Source organism: Neodiprion virginianus, chromosome 4, assembly GCF_021901495.1.
Source record: "Neodiprion virginianus isolate iyNeoVirg1 chromosome 4, iyNeoVirg1.1, whole genome shotgun sequence".
NCBI classification, from domain to species: Eukaryota; Metazoa; Arthropoda; class Insecta; order Hymenoptera; family Diprionidae; genus Neodiprion; species Neodiprion virginianus.
The window spans coordinates 27744492-27761673 of NC_060880.1; the positions used below are offsets into that span (position 1 = coordinate 27744492).

Sequence of the window (17182 nt, forward strand, 5' to 3'; positions counted from 1 at the left end):
CTGAACAAAAACACTCCAATGCATTTTCCTTTGAAGCAGAAATAAAGAAATGGCATGAATTTTACGAGTTTACTATTGTGATATCGTAGAATCTATGCCATTTCTTTATTTCTGCGGCAAATGAAAATAAGTTGGAGTATTTTTGTTCAGAATTGCGTATGAAATGCGACATGTACGCCAACGTCGAAATCGACCAGGGCGTCTCCTTAAGCACATCTGCATTTTCGCATCCATGAGATATCAGGCTTGTAATTGAATCGATGGAATCCGAATTTCTTTCTTTTACAATTGCTAATTTTGTTAACTCTTCTTTTCCGTACAACGTCTGGAGTATACCTCGTAGACAAAACAGCAAAAACTGACCAGTAGCCCCGCAGCCCAAATGTAAAAAGCAAGTATCTCCGTCATCAAAGACAACTTCTTAATGGTTCTGATCTGCCCGTCGAACGGGACGGTCAACCCAGTCAGCAAAGAGTTTATACTGATTTGATTCTCCCAGTACTGATGAAGGCCGGCTTCTCTAAAGGCTAGAGTGACCCAATCCAGCTTATCCAGGTAGGGTGAACCGTACGGTGTGAAGTACGTCGTGTACATTGGTACGAAGCACTGCTCAACCCCGTGATAGAGTGGAATTCCCTGCTGAGATAACAGCAACGGTCGCATGATGCCGTGTTTGACGGCCGTCAAGGAGCCCAAATAAAAATAGTCGGGATGAAGCTTCATGAATTTGTACCAGTCTGTATTTTGGTCTAGCAAAATCAACTTGATGGTTGGTGGCATATGGTCTTTGACGGTCTCGTAAAATTCTTCGTAACCGTATACCGTGTTCGTGAGTCTGATTACTTCATCCAAAGTGTTTACTTCTGGGTAGTAGGTCAGAATTGCTAATGCACTGTACAGTGCGCCTTGATAAGCGCTTATCACTAGCATCGAGAACAACGACCAAACGATAATCGGACCCTTATTTCCGAGCTGACGGTACCTTTTGGGATAGTATTGACCCAGAAATGTCGCCAACGTGCTCATAAACGCGTCAGCAGTGATGTTTCTCCGCTTATGAAGTACGTAAGTGTAGAGACCGTAGGCTCCGAGACTTATGCCGATGGCGAGCCAACTCATTTTTTGGTAAGGCCTGAACACGTTCGGCAACTTCAAACCACTCTTCGGGGCGATTACGTAGATGCCGTCAAAACCAAGTGGGTAAACTTGTTCAGTTCTTTCGAAAAATATAAAGTTCGCCAGCTTTTCGTTGAACCACAATTCGTTGCTGAAGAAATTACGCTGTTTCCAACGCTCGAAACGATAGTTGAAGCCTGCATACAGAGGTACTTCTTCGTTGGATAGGTCGGGATATTTTGCGGTAGCGTTGACAGTTTGCAAAAACGCCTGGGCGTAAGCCCAGTCCACATCGACAAACACGAATTTACGTTCTTCCGGGATCCACTTTGGTACGTTCCTTCCTACAAATGGGACATACTTGGTACGGACTGGATGGCCCATCATGTCTCGAAGTTTGTCGTAAAATAAATTTGACGCGTTGACTTTTTCAAACGGGGCATTTCCCAGGTAGCGATTGTACGTGTAAACCTCATAACGGTTGTAGATTGAAACTCCAACGTTGAGAACTCTGTGGGTCCAGCACTCTTCGAAAAATATTTGCAATTCTTTTGCGCTTGGTTCAACAGCAGTCACGATCAGGTGTTTCGCTCTTGGGTTCCATGCGTACTGCAGCCGAAGCTTTTCAAAATGTCGGTGTAACTCGTCGAAATTACTTACCACAATTGTTACGAATTTATAAATTGTATCACTGCTATTGTGAGAATTTGCGAGATGGAATTCTGTCACTGCTACTAACGGCAGCTTCGTACCTTTCATCAGAATATCCAATATCCTGTTGCATCTTGGACACTCGCCGCTGACTAGAACGACGTTAGCTTTACTTTCAGAAAAAGCATTCTTCATAATTTTCAAAAGTAAATTCTCGTACTCGCGGAGATTTTCGTCTTCATGATTAATGAATATTTTCTCCCAGTTAGCGGAAAATTGTGCCCCTTCACTCGGCGTGATGAAAACTCCAAAAATCACGAGAACACTGAACCAGCCCAGCATGGCAACTTGACAGAACGAAAGGCAAGTGAAAAATGGCTATTATCCATCAGGCGTTAGACTCAATAGTATGGACGATGCGAAGATAAGCATCAGCTATCCGTCAAGTGCAACCCTGATCGACCAACAAATTTCCCCGTTACGATTCCCATGAGAAATCGCGCTGTCCCGCTCTGGAAGCTCAATTTCTGCTAGCTATAAGAGATGCGTTTATACCCATAGCCGTTTCTCGCACGCGCTTATCATAAATTGTCGTACATTAAGCATGCACACTGTCCCACACTGGCGCACAAATTGTTACAGTTGCCTCATATTCACCGGAATAGTCACGTATGTACTTTACAAGCCGGATAAAGTTTTCACTCCCGATATACGGACGCGCAAAGCAACCGTACGTATATGTATAGCGATGAAATGATCTACAGCAACACAAGTCCACAACAACTGTGTATCCCATTTGCACTGCCAGATTTTTCATAAAGTACAAAGATAGCTGTGAAAGTTGCGAGACGGTGTATAATTACATTCAGCCCTGTGCAAAAAATTACGTAATTCGCGAAGTGACACCGCGTTTCGGACGATTCATCATATAGTATTTTTTATGTTTTTTTTTTTATGAAACAATGAAATTTCTATATAGTTTAGTTACGCAACGAAAAGTTTACATTCAGTAACGAATGCACAAGAATATTAAAACTCGGTAAATGCTACAATGGTGGATGATATATACATTTAACGACATGACGCTGTGCTATCAATCATTGAACAAGACGCGAATATTATTCCCCCAAGAGTATTGCTTGTGTAGGAAGAAACACGTGATGAAGCCGTCCGCAATATTACCTCAGGGAATCTTGATATAACAAATACGATACTATGTTATACAAATATGTCCCGATACGGTACGATAACGGTTGATGATGGAAAAGCAAGCTTGAAAAAAAATACGCACCGCTGCTGAGAGATAAATGTTCACAGCTTTTACCGCCCCGTCAAAGTGCTTTGATTTCAAAAAACAGTACCACGGGAATATTAACGAGACATAGGCGGTGCAATAATCCAGAACGAAAATTACATATTGGACACGTTGACATTAGAGGCGTACAAACAGGAAAGTTTCTCATCGACAGCGATCCTGTTCGAGGACCTGGGGCAACACAGGCTTCCAGTTCGGTGGATTCATTAACCCTCGTTAAGCGCGGGCGTGCGGAATTCCCGGCAAAAACTAGACAGAGTTTGGGCGAGACGTAAAACTCTGATCAAACAACCGCTATCAGATAACGATTCGATTTTTATCGAAGTACCTTTTCGTTTGATTGCCAACTAACGACACTAAGCACCTTCGTGCGTGCTACCGATTCGATTGGCCACAAATATTTCCCCCTCTTCGAGTATTTGCACGGCATTGATTACGCCGGAGATCAGGACAACTAAGAAGGTACACAATGGTGAACCAGGAATGGACCAACAAAACCGTAACTTGCTTTTACAGGTATTCTCGAGCGCAAGCAGCGAGGAAAAATGAGATTTCCGCTTAATTAAATAAGCCGCTCTTGGCTGCGACGGTCTTCTCTTATACGTACCTAGTCTTCCTTTCTTCGCGTTCATTCTATTTTCTCTTCATTTTATACACCTCATACTTTTCATTAATTCTCTTTACCAACCTTAGCCGCATGCTACCTTAATTCCGGCTGTAGGTGAGTAAAAAAATTTCATCGTCGTCGGGGAGAATAATTTTTAGAAATGAGTTAATGTTTTTTTCATTGTTCACGATTTTTACCCAAGATGAGCTTTTTGCCCCGGTGTGTGTCAACCCATTAGCTAAGAATTACGATAGGAAAGTCTAAAAGTGTGTTGAGTATTGTAACCTGTATAGTCACAATGAACCACTCTGAAATTTGCATGGTCATTGTAGTACCGGAAACGAAAATTGTCCGAATTAGTCGACCCTTTGGAATTGCACAAAATATTATTACGAAAACTTGAAATGTTGTCAATCGCTATGATTGATGATGGTATAACGTCTATTGTCGTCATATAAGTATACTATTACTGCATGGAGAAGCGTTTCACCTCCCATGCCAATTGCAAAAAAGAAAATACGTGACGTATGAATAAATACGTACTCAATGAGCATTTTGTGAAGTCGAGGCTAGTGCTTTGCTCAACTTGCTCGTGAACAGACATCATTCACGTCTCGATAAAAATTGTACACTTTTCTCTTTCTTTTCAATACCGACAAAGTCAATTACGTTCAGCAAACCATGCTGGTGTTTCAAATTTTGAAAATATTTTCACAAATATCAGGGGTATTCCCGTTTATCAGGCAGAATAAAACTTTCCGCGTATCTAAGTTATACTTTATATCGAACCTTTTCATCGCAATGTGTCTGGTAATAGTTGCTGGAATTTTCGTGACTGACATGGTAGAAAACAGAGTACCTCAAAAATTAGTACTAACTGAGCGGTACCAGCTTTATTTACCGGGAGATGTTATGGCAAAAGTAATATTTGTAGGAAATATGGCTGCTTCCTTGACCGCAGTGTTGACCAAATTCATTTGGAGAAATAAGCACGTTAAGAATTTGAACGAGATTTTAATCTTTTCTTGTGAACATAAGCTTGACTCAATTTTCAATTGCACGGTGATTTCGGATTACTATTTCATCGCCACCCTGTGTATTTCACTCTTAAGTAAATTCACTATACCAGTGATGAACATATCGACCGGCTACTGCACAGTGTGCTATCTTTACTCATCGGCAATAGAGTTACCAGCAATTGCAGATGAAATCATGTTGTGCGTTGTCTACTCGGCACTATCAAAATATCAACAGGCAATCAGAAAAAAGATTTCAGACCTAGCAGTGCCCAGAAGAAGCGAACAAATTGCCAAAGGAAGTAACTGCTATGCATCCAAAATAGCAGTTGGTCAGATTTTTCCAAGTCAAACGGAGCAATTTGACGTAACGAAAACGCAAATCAATTATGCCTGCGGTAAGTGCCTCGTGTTTTCTTAATTGTAACGTAACTGTAACAGATGACCGGTAATCGATCAATTTTAAAACCGTAATTTTTTATTTCATGCTACAGATTGGAACGTATCAATTTCAGCTCGAAAGTTGGAGCATCTGAGGCAGATAAATTTGAGAATGTTCAACATTCAATACAAATATACAGCTTTGCACCAATATCAGCTATTTATTTCAACGGGTGTTTCAATTATAGAAATAACCAGTGTAACTTTCATACTCTTTGTTAGTGTAACACAGCATGTTAGAATTCATTCAAACTTCGCCACATGGTTGGCTGTAAGGTTGATCGGGATTGTCACGTCCAACCTGGTCAGACTGCTCACGCTATGTTATTACACGGACAAAGCGTTTGCTGAGGTAAATATACTATTTATTATAAGCATAGAATTAAAAATGACCTAGTAGTTTTATCATTTCTACGATCTGTAGATATAAGCGCAATAATTGTCGAATTCTTGAAAAATCAACGGTGGCCAGAATATTTTTAACCGAGTTTGGATGATTGATGCACCTCACCATTTTGTAGAAATATGTTCATAAGTACGAGTAAATTTGTTTGAGTAAAACTGTTACATTACGAATGAGTTGTTCATTTATCAGGGGGTGGCCATAAAGTATACCGTACAAGAAAAGGCAAGCGCTTCCGAAGATCAATATTTTTTAAGGGTGTCGAGAGTCTTTATGGAACAACTGCACATGAGAAAGCCATTTAAAATCTGTGGAGTATTCGCGTTCGATAGTCGTCTTCCAGTTACCGTAAGAAAAATCAATAATCAAAATCGTGAAAAGTATCGGTTATCAAAGAAATGTTGATGTGTCATATGTATTTCAGTTCTTGGGATACGCCATAAACTACATGGTCGTGCTGGTTCAGTATTTAGGATTTAAACTGTAGACATAAACATTCCCGAGTCAGCATATGACGAAGTGTCTTGACGAACGATCAAAGCCAATTACCACAATGTTGCGTTTATTCGCTAACCATGCCAGAAAATTTGTTAATTAAGAAATCACCGATGAGGCTACAGAGCTGCTTGATGCCGGATCACAATCTCTCCCAGAGCCCGGTTGATGTAATAAGGAACTTGTGGCGCATACCTAGTACATTAACATTCTTAATATAGTTATTCCTGACACTTACCACGGCTCGGGGAGCACCGAGAACTCGGAGCGATGATGGACGAGGTGGTATAATTAGTCACAACGAGATTGGACCCGAGGTGTGCGGGACTGCCTGCAGCAAATGCAAGAGTCTTAAGACGGATGGAGCAGAACTATGCCGCAGTCACGCGCCAACCACCCGTGGATTTATACTTGGGTAATGGGGTTTCCTAGCGCCGTATAGTAAGCAGTGAGGTACTTCATTTCCCGATTACCGGAAGAGGGAAGATCATAAAGATAACCGGCTCCGACTCGGTAACTAAAGTTACCCCGATCCCCTGATTTTGGATTTGTCGAACAAGGACTGCCGGGGTCGCAATGAAGAAAGGCGAAAAAATTCTTTAAATATTGTTGTACACACGATAACGGAGATGCGAAGCGATATATGTTTTCAACTTCAAAATAAAGCCCCAATAACTTGTACAAGACTAGATTAGAGACTTGCGGAAACAGATCGCGCAGTTCGATACAACTGTCGAGTATAAGGTAATAAATAGTGGACCAGTTATTGACACCTTTGAACACAATTATTGATCTTTTATTTTCCAAAATTATAAATCGATGGCATAAATTTTCAATTTCTCGATGACTAAAACCAATTGCTAGAGGATTAGACACCACAAATTTATTTTTTGATAATTTTGGAATCAAGGATTAAACAAATACAACGAAAAAAAGTTAATAATTGGGACAGGGTCAGTAACTTGTACACTTACCTTGATTCTTAACGTTGTCACGACTCCTAATGGCTACGCGACCTGCAAATATTTGCATAGCTACCAGCTAATTCAAATTAAAAAAAACAAAGGAGTCACTAATTGCAATCAGTGTCTCAGTCGAGATGGAGTTTTGCTGATAAATAAGTTGAATTGTGTTATCGGGTGCGGTTTTACTAACCGTACATCTATTTATTAATTAAATCCACGATAATTAGTACATACGGAACACCAATTACGTTTATAAAATAAAAGAAGAAAAAAAAACAGACAAGCCCCGCAGTCGTTATACATTGATAAACTATGACGACGGCGATTGAGTGCGGCAAATAACAATTCGTTTTCAAGTATAAAAAAAATGTAACACACCGTCTGTGTTAAGTGCGTTAAAAATCTAGTACTATGATCAAAAATTTCTCGTCGCTCAGGTATAGACTTAGTTTGTCGAGGAATAGGATTTTTACTAATCGGTATGAGCGCATAAATAATAACAATTCGTCGCTGCCAATCTTAATTTGTTATCTTCGTAAGTATTATAAATTTTTTGCCACTCATCGATAACCGACCGTTTTAGAGAACAATCAAGATTATATTTCCCAGAGTAGACCACCACTTTTATTTAATATATTTTTTTTTTTTTCCTTTTGTCATTCATTCGCGAATTCCGATCACGTTCAAGCGCCCGCTGCTACCAGCTACGCGAAAATTCTTGGAAGGTGAGAATATTGATGGGCCGCAATGTGTTTGTCCGTGAATTATTTCTAGGAGACCTAATGCCTAGAAATTGCCATATTCCTGCTACCAGATCTGAAATATTTTCGTGCCGGTGTCCAACGCCCAATATTTGATTGATCGAAGTAGCGGTTTCATTGAACTTATGTAACTTACAATCGTAGTACGTACGGCGAAAGTCAGAATTATGCCAACATCGATATTACAGCAGATAAAAATACTCTCTTACAATGATCAACGGCTCGGTTAAATTAGTGGCATTATTAGATTCGGGCTTTTAGCAAGGGCTGTGTAGTGAGCAATAGTAGGATGGGTTCGGGGCAAGGAAGGATTAGGTAACTGTCTCAAAGGGTCTGGCTAACGGACCATAAAGAAGGATGTAAAACAATTTGCATTTCAAGCTACGCCGCTGGCGAAACGAACCGTTTCTTCAGTAGCTATTTTATACTCATTTCGCAAATATTCGCGGACTATCCTTGGCTTTATCTAACATGAAAGAACGACCCGTGCCAGTTAAACACGACTTGCCACTTTAATGGATGATGTGCAGAAAAGTTGAGCCGATTGTTCTCAACAATAAACTCAAGGAGATTTCAAGGGACAACTTGATCATTAGATCGTATGAGATTATTAATTAAAGTTTTTTTATTTGTAGTGAATATTGTAGATATTATCAATATAAATGTATAACTAAATTACAACGTTTATGAAACTTAAGGAGACCGCGTAATCCGAGTTTGGTAGAGTTTAACTCTAATTCTTAAAAAAAAAGTATATACAGTGATCTCGCTGTTCGATTCCAGGAAGCGTAGAATTTCTTTTTTGTGCACTACTGGTATACAGTGCATTCGATAAGCACATTAGAGTTTCTATTTTTTTCAATGTATAATGTAATACTCATGAAAACATGAGTTATCTTGCGAATTCACATTATGTATGATCAACGACATATCATTACGCGATAATGCTACCCACTGTATGATTTGATATACCCAGTAAGCGAGATTAAATACATATTCCTTTCGTTACATGAATATGCCTATCGTCAAGTGGGCCATAACTTGATTGTTTAAAGTCTATCTGTGGAACCATAATAGATTCACGTCCATTGCGAAACCAACAAAATTCTCCGATGAAACTGATTCTGTCAGAATTTTCTAAGTATTTTAAATATCTTTAGCTGTACCCTGAAAAAATGAGGTTGAAATAATATGGTACAACACGCCCGGAGTAGACAAAGAATTCTAAATCTAGAAAACTTCACAAGTTTTTACGATCTAAGCTTATTGATAAATCAGGTTTACAAATCAGAAGGCATAAAGCGAACGTATGCGTAATTTATGCTTAATTTATGATCGAAAATTCTAGTACGGAGTCTGTTTTGAATAAACCACGAACAATTTGTGAGAACTAAAACTATACAACCAGCCATCAGGCAATGAGGAGCCATTTGGAATGTTTTCATTGTCTGTTGGAACAACAACTTAAATATGCAAGAACTGGAGAAAATAGATAAATTGTCAACAATCGAGATGATGAATGGTTAATAAACAGTTTTTTCTTCGAACTTGAAGATTGAAAAAAAATAGGTAATTTAAAATAAATGAACCTGATAGATGGCCATTGGATTCGATGATTTCAAAAATAATAAATCATATTGAGAAATTCAATGACTTTATACATTGTGTCAGTCCAGTTACTTATGTATTTAGTATAAAACCGTGTAGAAATGTTTTTTTCAATGACGTTTTCTTAATAAAACAGCAATTGAACATTACAGTCACTTCAGTATAGTTGTTGGATCGAAATTCTACGTATATTTGTTAAAAATATGAATGTGTGACATTCAAGCTTGTGCTTCGTCAATCATCGGTACTTGTCTCGCTCTCAATTGATCACGGTTGTTCAGAGATCATATCCTAGTATAATTCATAGAATATTTACCAAATTACTTCTACTCATTTCACTCGCTTTTGCTGTCTTTGACGATAAATATCATTCGCTGGTGGAGGCGGCAGATCGTCATCTTCGCTATCATCACCACCCAAACGAGTTCTTCGACGTTTCGATCCAATCTGTGTACCGTCGTTACTCTCATCGACTATCCAGTGCACAGACTTTGCAAGATCAAAAAGCTTGGTATCGCATCCATTGTCTGCTACAGGAAGTGGAGCTGAAATAACACGGATTCATCTGAATATTTGTGCATCTAAAATGTAACGCTTACCAAATTAGCGAGATTACTTCACTAAATTTCATAAACACATCAACCAAGGCTTCGGCACTCACCATGCTCCGGTAATTGGATTCTACTGAAAACGTCGACAAGCAAATCGACTGCAACAAATGGTCCTCGGAAGCATCCAGGCGGCGGAAGCATTGTACATAGTTGAGCAGCAGCTGGAGGTAACGGGAAAGTACCGCCTGAAAACAAATAATTCAATTCTCGTTGAAAATGTCAACTCACCAACAATCCAAATCTGATACAGTCTCGATATAATACACCGTACAATTACTGATACCTAATCTTACCTGGTACTGGATGTTCACCCGCCAGGGCGTTTACTTTTGGTTTATAAGGTATCATTTGTGACAAATCTGGTCTTGGCAGAGATGCCATGGACTCTTCAGGGTCGGTTACCCTAGGTGTTATGCCAGAATTATTCCTTACTACGTTGGACACCTCCATGTAACCGATAGATTTCAATTCTATTGGTGTACAAGGATAGAGATTGAGGAACTTATACCTGTCTACCAGCTGAGCAGTCTCCTTACCTTCAAATTCTTTTATCTAGTAAGCAAAGTAATATCATCGAGTTAGCAAGTATTCCTTATACTTGAATATCTTGACAGTCATTTATAGGCTGTAAAACTTACATTAGGTACTGACCTTTTCTAATACTGCACTTCGCCGCTTTTCAACTTTTACGATACTGGCCAAGTCACCAATGTTAGATTCAAACTCGAGAAATCTATTCCAAATATCACTGTAAAAACACGATTCTTTATAAATTTACACTACATTCAGAATTGCAGTCCTTCAACAAGTAAACCAACATTTACGAAGTTTCATGCACCATTGTAAACGAAACTCAAAGCAGAAACTTCTATGTACAACTACGAGTGCTGTAAACGTAAACGGCAGAAGTTTTCTTCAAATAATTTTCCACAGAAGCATAAAATGTAAGTATAACTGTACAACTTTAGTTTTACGTTGATTAGGTTTTAGCTCTGCAGCATATTAGTCAAAATCGTAATTAAATCGTCTCTGCATTTACATTAGAAATGTACTAAATTAAACTAGTTGTTCGTGTATTGACACTGCTACTTACACAGATTTTTCTGGCTCTAAACTACCTGACGATAATACCCTCTCAAAAAGTACTCTCGTATTATTGTCCTCTGCAAGGTAATATCAAATGTTATATTCAAATTTAAATGAAATAAGTACAGATGGTTTACAATTTAGGATTCTTTTTTTATACTCTTGCGATATGATGCTGATCTTACCATTTAAATGAGAGAGATAATCTATGTAGCACAAGATGTATTCAGGATTATCGCTGAATTTTTTTAGGCCTAATTCAAAGATTCTAAAAGCTATATTTTTATCTTTGGTGCAGTAATATTCCATCAACGCGGCGGCAACGTAAACCTGATGTGCACATCTAGCATCTTCTCTAGCTCTTTTGAAAACTATCCTGGCTGATTTGATCCCTTCAGCACGTCTTGCAAATTTCATGTATTGGACGTACGCCTGTGGAAAAATATAAATGATTCATTGTAAAGGAAATTAACGTAACAAACATCAGCAAGCTCCACCGACAAAACATTTATGTATATTTTTCATTGCAATCTCTAGTAGTGCAATAAGCAAGACTAACCAGAGTTGGATCGATGTCTGGGATATCTAGGAACTTCTGATAGATTTGATGGACTTTTTCATACTTGACTCGTCCTTCTTCAAAATCAGCATGAGCAAAATAAAGCAGCATATTTTTCGAAAGTAGAGTATTTGTCGCTCTTTCGAACATTGTTGCAGCCTCGTCGCTCAGATTTTTAGCTGCATTCACGTCACCCTTCTCAGTTAGTATCTTTGAGCTCAGCTCTAAAAAGTGTGCAGCTTGATGCCAGACCGCAGGATGATGCCCAAGACAGAGAAGGCACTGCTCAATCGCAAACATCACACGGCGAGCAACAAGCGACGTATCCTCTGTTCGCAATGGATTGCTGCGCTCCCAGGCAATGTACTTTTTCCACAATTCAACCTAGACATTGAAAAAAATTGGACAATACTTAATACCGGTATGTTATGATTGTATAATCGTTACACAATGTCTGAATTCCTGTACCTGTTTAACTTCTTCAGAGTGACCCGTTGGTGGAACACTAGGGGCACTTCTATTTAAGCCCCTTGTTACTGCTTCCAGCTCCTTAGCCACTCGTCTCGCATTCATGTAGTCTCTAGACCTTTCAATAGCCATTTTTTCAGCAATTATGGGATTGATGTTTTGTTCAAATGCCATATAATCTTTCCATAACTGTTCCATATTAATCATTGGATTTATAACACCGCGTTGATATACCTATAAGCGAGCGATACTTCATATTATAATCTAACGTAGTATTAATATGTGCGGATAAAACAATCAAAGTTACCTTTCGCACAGCACTAATCTTTTGATTTTCTGCGTAAGAACCGACAGCTTCAACACTTTTCAAAAAGGTGACATAATCGTTCCAAATACTGTAAGAATGGATATCCATGCCAATTTTATCCAATGCAAAATCATACGCCTGTGCCATTTTCTCCCTTTAAAATTTTAATTTTTGTTATAACATATTCGAGGTGTTTATATGCTATGTAATAAAATAGCTAATTACATCCAGTTGATAATTGAAAGAACTATCTTAAATCTAGTGTAATAAAAGCGAGGAGTATCATGCATAAAACTGTTTATTCTTACTTGTACGAAGCAAGGCTTGCTTTTGTTTCTTTGACGTAAGAAAGATAGAGTTTCCACAACTCAATATTTAAGATTTTCATAAGACATCTTTGGAAGAGCTGTTGAAACAAATCGTACAACATGAAATGTAATATTCGTGTTTAATAAATTACTGAACGAATGGTATCTATTACATGATAGTCACAGAAGAATCTGAAACTGAATTGTACATTTATCCACTACCTTACTTACCAATAAGGGCAAACTCTGTCTAGCACAATTAATTGTACAATATTGAAATCAAGGAATGTGTAACATTAACAATAAACATAAATTTCCTTACTGTACATATTTCCATAACAGTGGTCCACTCTATTAAGTGAACGATAAATTGTGGGTTGAACAATACATCATTTCATTCATTACTTATTATTTATATTTTATTCTTTCATTAAGATTGATCATTATTCACTTAACACATTACAGACGGACTATGCGTGCATGTTTTTCACGATCTACACCGAGGCGAAGAGATACATATACATATTCGGTCTGCAATGCATCGGTAATAAGAATGAAACCAAGTTGTTCGTGTGATAGAAAAAAATTGAATGCGTGATAGGAGAAAATGAACCCCACAAAATAAAAAATTCATTTATTGAGTGCAAACGTGGGGATGATACTTTTTCTTTACCTTAAACTATATGGGATCGAGAAATAAATGATCCCAAAACATTCGAAGAAAATGAAGACAAGGCGAAGCAGCATGAAGTGACACCGGTTTTTGGCGTTATGAAATAAAACCATGGGCTTGTCATAGCAAGAAATAAAGATGCTTTTAAATAATATATTGAGAAAAATAATTCATCATGGATGAAATAAATTTGTTAATTTTGGGAACTGTTCAAACTGTATAACACAATCTCCGCAAAGGCTTTATTAATTTTGACATTTCTATGGATGAGGAAATATTCACAGAGATAGTTCAAAAGATAAGGAAGTGAGACAAAAAGTATGGCAGAATATATACAATTTCTGTACAAGTTAGTCGTATGAAATACTAACAATTGAAAAGTCTAGAAAATAGCAATTGGTCACTTCACGCTACCTCTATTTATTCTCTACAAATACTTGAGGCATTGATATGTACGCAATAAAACTGCATCAAGTAGATGTGCCAAGGAAAGGTATTGTAATATTTGTAATAACAGTTTGTCAAAGGAAATCCCGATGCACAAGTGTGCTTTTATTAACTGAATAGGTCACAGAATTGAATTTATCTGATACTAGTAATATTGACGTAAAATGCGCATGTTTACTCCACGAATAATATGTTGAGTATCAAAATAAAAGAAGGATTGGACAGACTAAAAAGATTCTTCATTTTGTATTTACGCTCTTTTATTTATCTCTTCAAAGTTTCACTGTATTCAAAGCTTATTCATTTATTGCGCTGAAACTACAACATTTTACGAAAATTAGTTTACGAAAATAATTATTTACTTGAAATAAGTCAAAATAGGGTGAATATTGTACGAGGCAGTTACACAACAAAAGAATTGCAGTGATCTATGAATTTTGGAAGATTAGAGTACAAGCTAAATTTTCATTTTTACCTTTTGACTTTATTCTACCAGAAGTACAGTTGATAATTTCAACCAGTGACCTAATCGAGACCCAAGAATATGTAGCAGGAAGGAATATAAGGCTGTTACATTCAGAAAGTCACCTTTGTCGATACATGTAAAATTTTTTCTAATACTTGGGATTCGCATCAATTAATCTAAAACTGGGGCATGCAAAACTTTGAGTTTACCGACAAAACTGACCTCCCGATTGTTTGAACACAGCAGTAATTTATCAATGAAATAAGTTATTGCTTGTTTGTGGTGAAATAAATTTTTTTTTATTCACCTCACATGTATCATGTAAAGTGCTCAGCATCACATAAAATGATAGTATCTTGTTACGACGGATTAAAATACCATTTATACTGACAGCAAATCATCTGTATTCCTATGCAAAGGGTTGTTCAGTTAAATGCATGACTACATATGTCCCGGCATTGATATTCAATAATTACGACTTTATAAGTCTTTAATTATTCGCTTCACATACACCTATCTCTCACCAATCATAATATAACTCATCACACTCGGCAGACAGCAACAGGCATTCAGGCATGCATAGAATGTGCTCCATCGCAGGATTAAAATGACCATTTAACCCTGAGAAACTAAGTACATGGAAACCTGTGATAAACCAGTCGAGCTGCATATGTGCCTCAAATTTACTCAGTGTTGATATTTTGTTATCACTTTAACCCAGGAAAGAAAACTTACGGTAAAAACTCGACATCTTGCTGCACACGAAGCAGTGAAGATTGAATATTATCAGAAATGGCAAATTGTGAAATACTTCGAAGACACAGATTCGTTTGGATGTTCGAAGATGGTGAAATCTTAGATCTGTTCAACGCATAAGCATGGCGTTTATTTATTTCAGCCAATATAAATACTATGTACCATTTGTTATTGTAAATCAGATTCACGCTGCCAAACAATTCCCATAAATGCGATAACGCGGTCCAGATCATAAATGGAGGTGGAGCAAGATATCAAGCTTTTCCTGTGACACCAAAGATGAAAATAATTGTTTACAATTGTAACAGAATACTCGAAAAAGTTCTGAATACTCAATATCAAATTTGCTACGTGAAATTAGACTGATATTCTTTCAATATTTATTACTTTCCGAAGGTTTATATTTAAAGAGTGATAACGGTTTAACAACTTCTTTTGAACCTAAAATAAATGATACCGTTTTTCATAATAATGTGAATTTATAATTACTTTGATATATTATTAACTATGCAAGAAAAACCACCTGAATCAATTTATTGTAGCAACTGGTTTATTGAACTCTGATTTACTTTGCTAAAAATATATACCGAGAAACCTTTATGAAAACCCTGTGTATTTAAGAATTTGTTCACTGGTTGATATATAAATAAAACTCCGATATTTGAAAATATTTTATTTGCCCAATCACAAACACATCATTGTTAATCATAATATTGTCGAAGCAAGGAAAATTTAGATATTGTATTCAATACAGAACCTAACAATTTAGCATACCTTCTCGGTAATAGTGAAATGAAAAAAATTCATACTTCACCCGAATTTTGGGTTATGAATATTTCTGTAGTCATTTTTAAACTTTTTAACTGAACAACATGTACATACATGTATATATTATATAACAAGTGAAAACCAACATGAAACTACCACAACACAAATTATTCAGAATCAAGTTGGTAATCCAGACAAATATTGTGAACATACCTTTTCCACCTTCTCAAAGTTGCGCATTTTCATCTGAAACCAAGTACATATCATACAATTATACAATGACAAGTCGTAAATATTATTTGACAACGAACTACTACTAGCGTATAAACGCTGTATTTTATGTGAAAACAAATCCATTAATACATACGATGACTATCAGCTATGAGGATGAATAAGGGTTTGCCATAATTCAACGTTACGTCGTGCACAATTTTACTGCTTATATTTTGACAGGTGTAAATGACAGCTATGATTACCTCTTGCTCAATGTATATTTTCCAGTAACGACCAGCTGATGGGAACACGTTGACAAGTTTTTCAAATACGGATCTCACTTCGGTGATCGGTCTGTTTTGCGCCTCCCTAATCAATATACTCCATGCTTCTAAGTCGTACGGCGATTCTTCGACAGTTTTCTGAGCCCGTTGTAGTTTTTCGTTTCCCCAATCCTGCAAGCATTTAAACTTGTCTTACATGTTTTTGTTGAAGTTTTTGTCATACGAAATGAGAATTTCTAAACTGTAATGTGGGAAGAAACACAGTTTAAAGAATAAACTAGAATCGTATTCTAGTTCAATAAAGACTAATATCAGCAACAGAAACAAAAAAGAATAGGAAAAAGCTACAGTTTTTCGGTAATCCGTCAACTCGATAAATAAGTCGGGCATTCCGATCTAAGAAGTGAAATTAGGCGAGGTAAGGTTAGGTTTGGGATTAGGTTATGTTGCAGACAAAAATCAGCAGTTTGCCGGTACAATAATTCATACGTACAAATTCAGTTTTTTCTCCAGACATGATTCTTAGGATCAGTGGCCTGGTATCCTACACGTATATCTCTGAAAAATAACGTAGGAAATAAATTGTTATTTCCTAAGATTATCCAAACCCCGCGTCGGTACCCACTACGCACTATTCAACTATTTATCCACTACTTGATTCGATACAAGTACGATGCAACTCGACCCTTCGAAACCACACAAAAGCGCGACCTCTTCCAGTTATTCTGAATCTGCTCGTGACTTGCCGATAAAACAGGCAGCCTGTACCAAAGCATGTACCATGTATACGAGGGATATACAAAGAGGTTCTCTCTGTACAAAGTGTCCGTCCAGTAGACGCAAATCAAGATGGCATTG

General features: G+C 37.4%; 2 protein-coding genes across 2 annotated transcripts; both read right to left on the reverse strand.

Moving 5' to 3' along the window:
* Positions 1 to 300: 300 nt before the first annotated feature.
* LOC124302873 (uncharacterized) lies at positions 301 to 2109 on the reverse strand. The gene has a single exon (XM_046759443.1). The coding sequence runs from the start codon at positions 2107 to 2109 to the stop codon at positions 301 to 303; it is 1809 nt and encodes a 602-aa protein (XP_046615399.1).
* A 6273-nt stretch (positions 2110 to 8382) lies between these two features.
* LOC124303149 (protein suppressor of forked) lies at positions 8383 to 17175 on the reverse strand. Its single transcript, XM_046760028.1, has 13 exons — positions 16818 to 17175; positions 16304 to 16495; positions 16041 to 16073; positions 12718 to 12815; positions 12410 to 12563; positions 12103 to 12336; positions 11635 to 12018; positions 11261 to 11507; positions 11083 to 11152; positions 10641 to 10737; positions 10283 to 10541; positions 10040 to 10174; positions 8383 to 9923 (listed from the first exon to the last, which is right to left on the reverse strand). Exons 1-13 carry the CDS (start codon positions 16839 to 16841, stop codon positions 9709 to 9711), a joined length of 2142 nt encoding a protein of 713 aa, XP_046615984.1. The 5' UTR covers positions 16842 to 17175; the 3' UTR covers positions 8383 to 9708.
* Between the last annotated feature and the right edge of the window lie 7 nt (positions 17176 to 17182).

Coding starts and splice junctions, on each gene's coding strand:
- LOC124302873 (XM_046759443.1), bottom strand. CDS start 2,109: ATGCTGGGCTGGTTCAGTGTTCTCGTGATTTTTGGAGTTTTCATCACG.
- LOC124303149 (XM_046760028.1), bottom strand. CDS start 16,841: ATGTCTGGAGAAAAAACTGAATTT. Junction 12,564..12,717: donor GCAAGCCTTGCTTCGTACAA/GTAAGAATAAAC, acceptor AAAATTTTAAAG/GGAGAAAATGGCACAGGCGT. Junction 12,019..12,102: donor ACTCTGAAGAAGTTAAACAG/GTACAGGAATTC, acceptor TTCAATGTCTAG/GTTGAATTGTGGAAAAAGTA.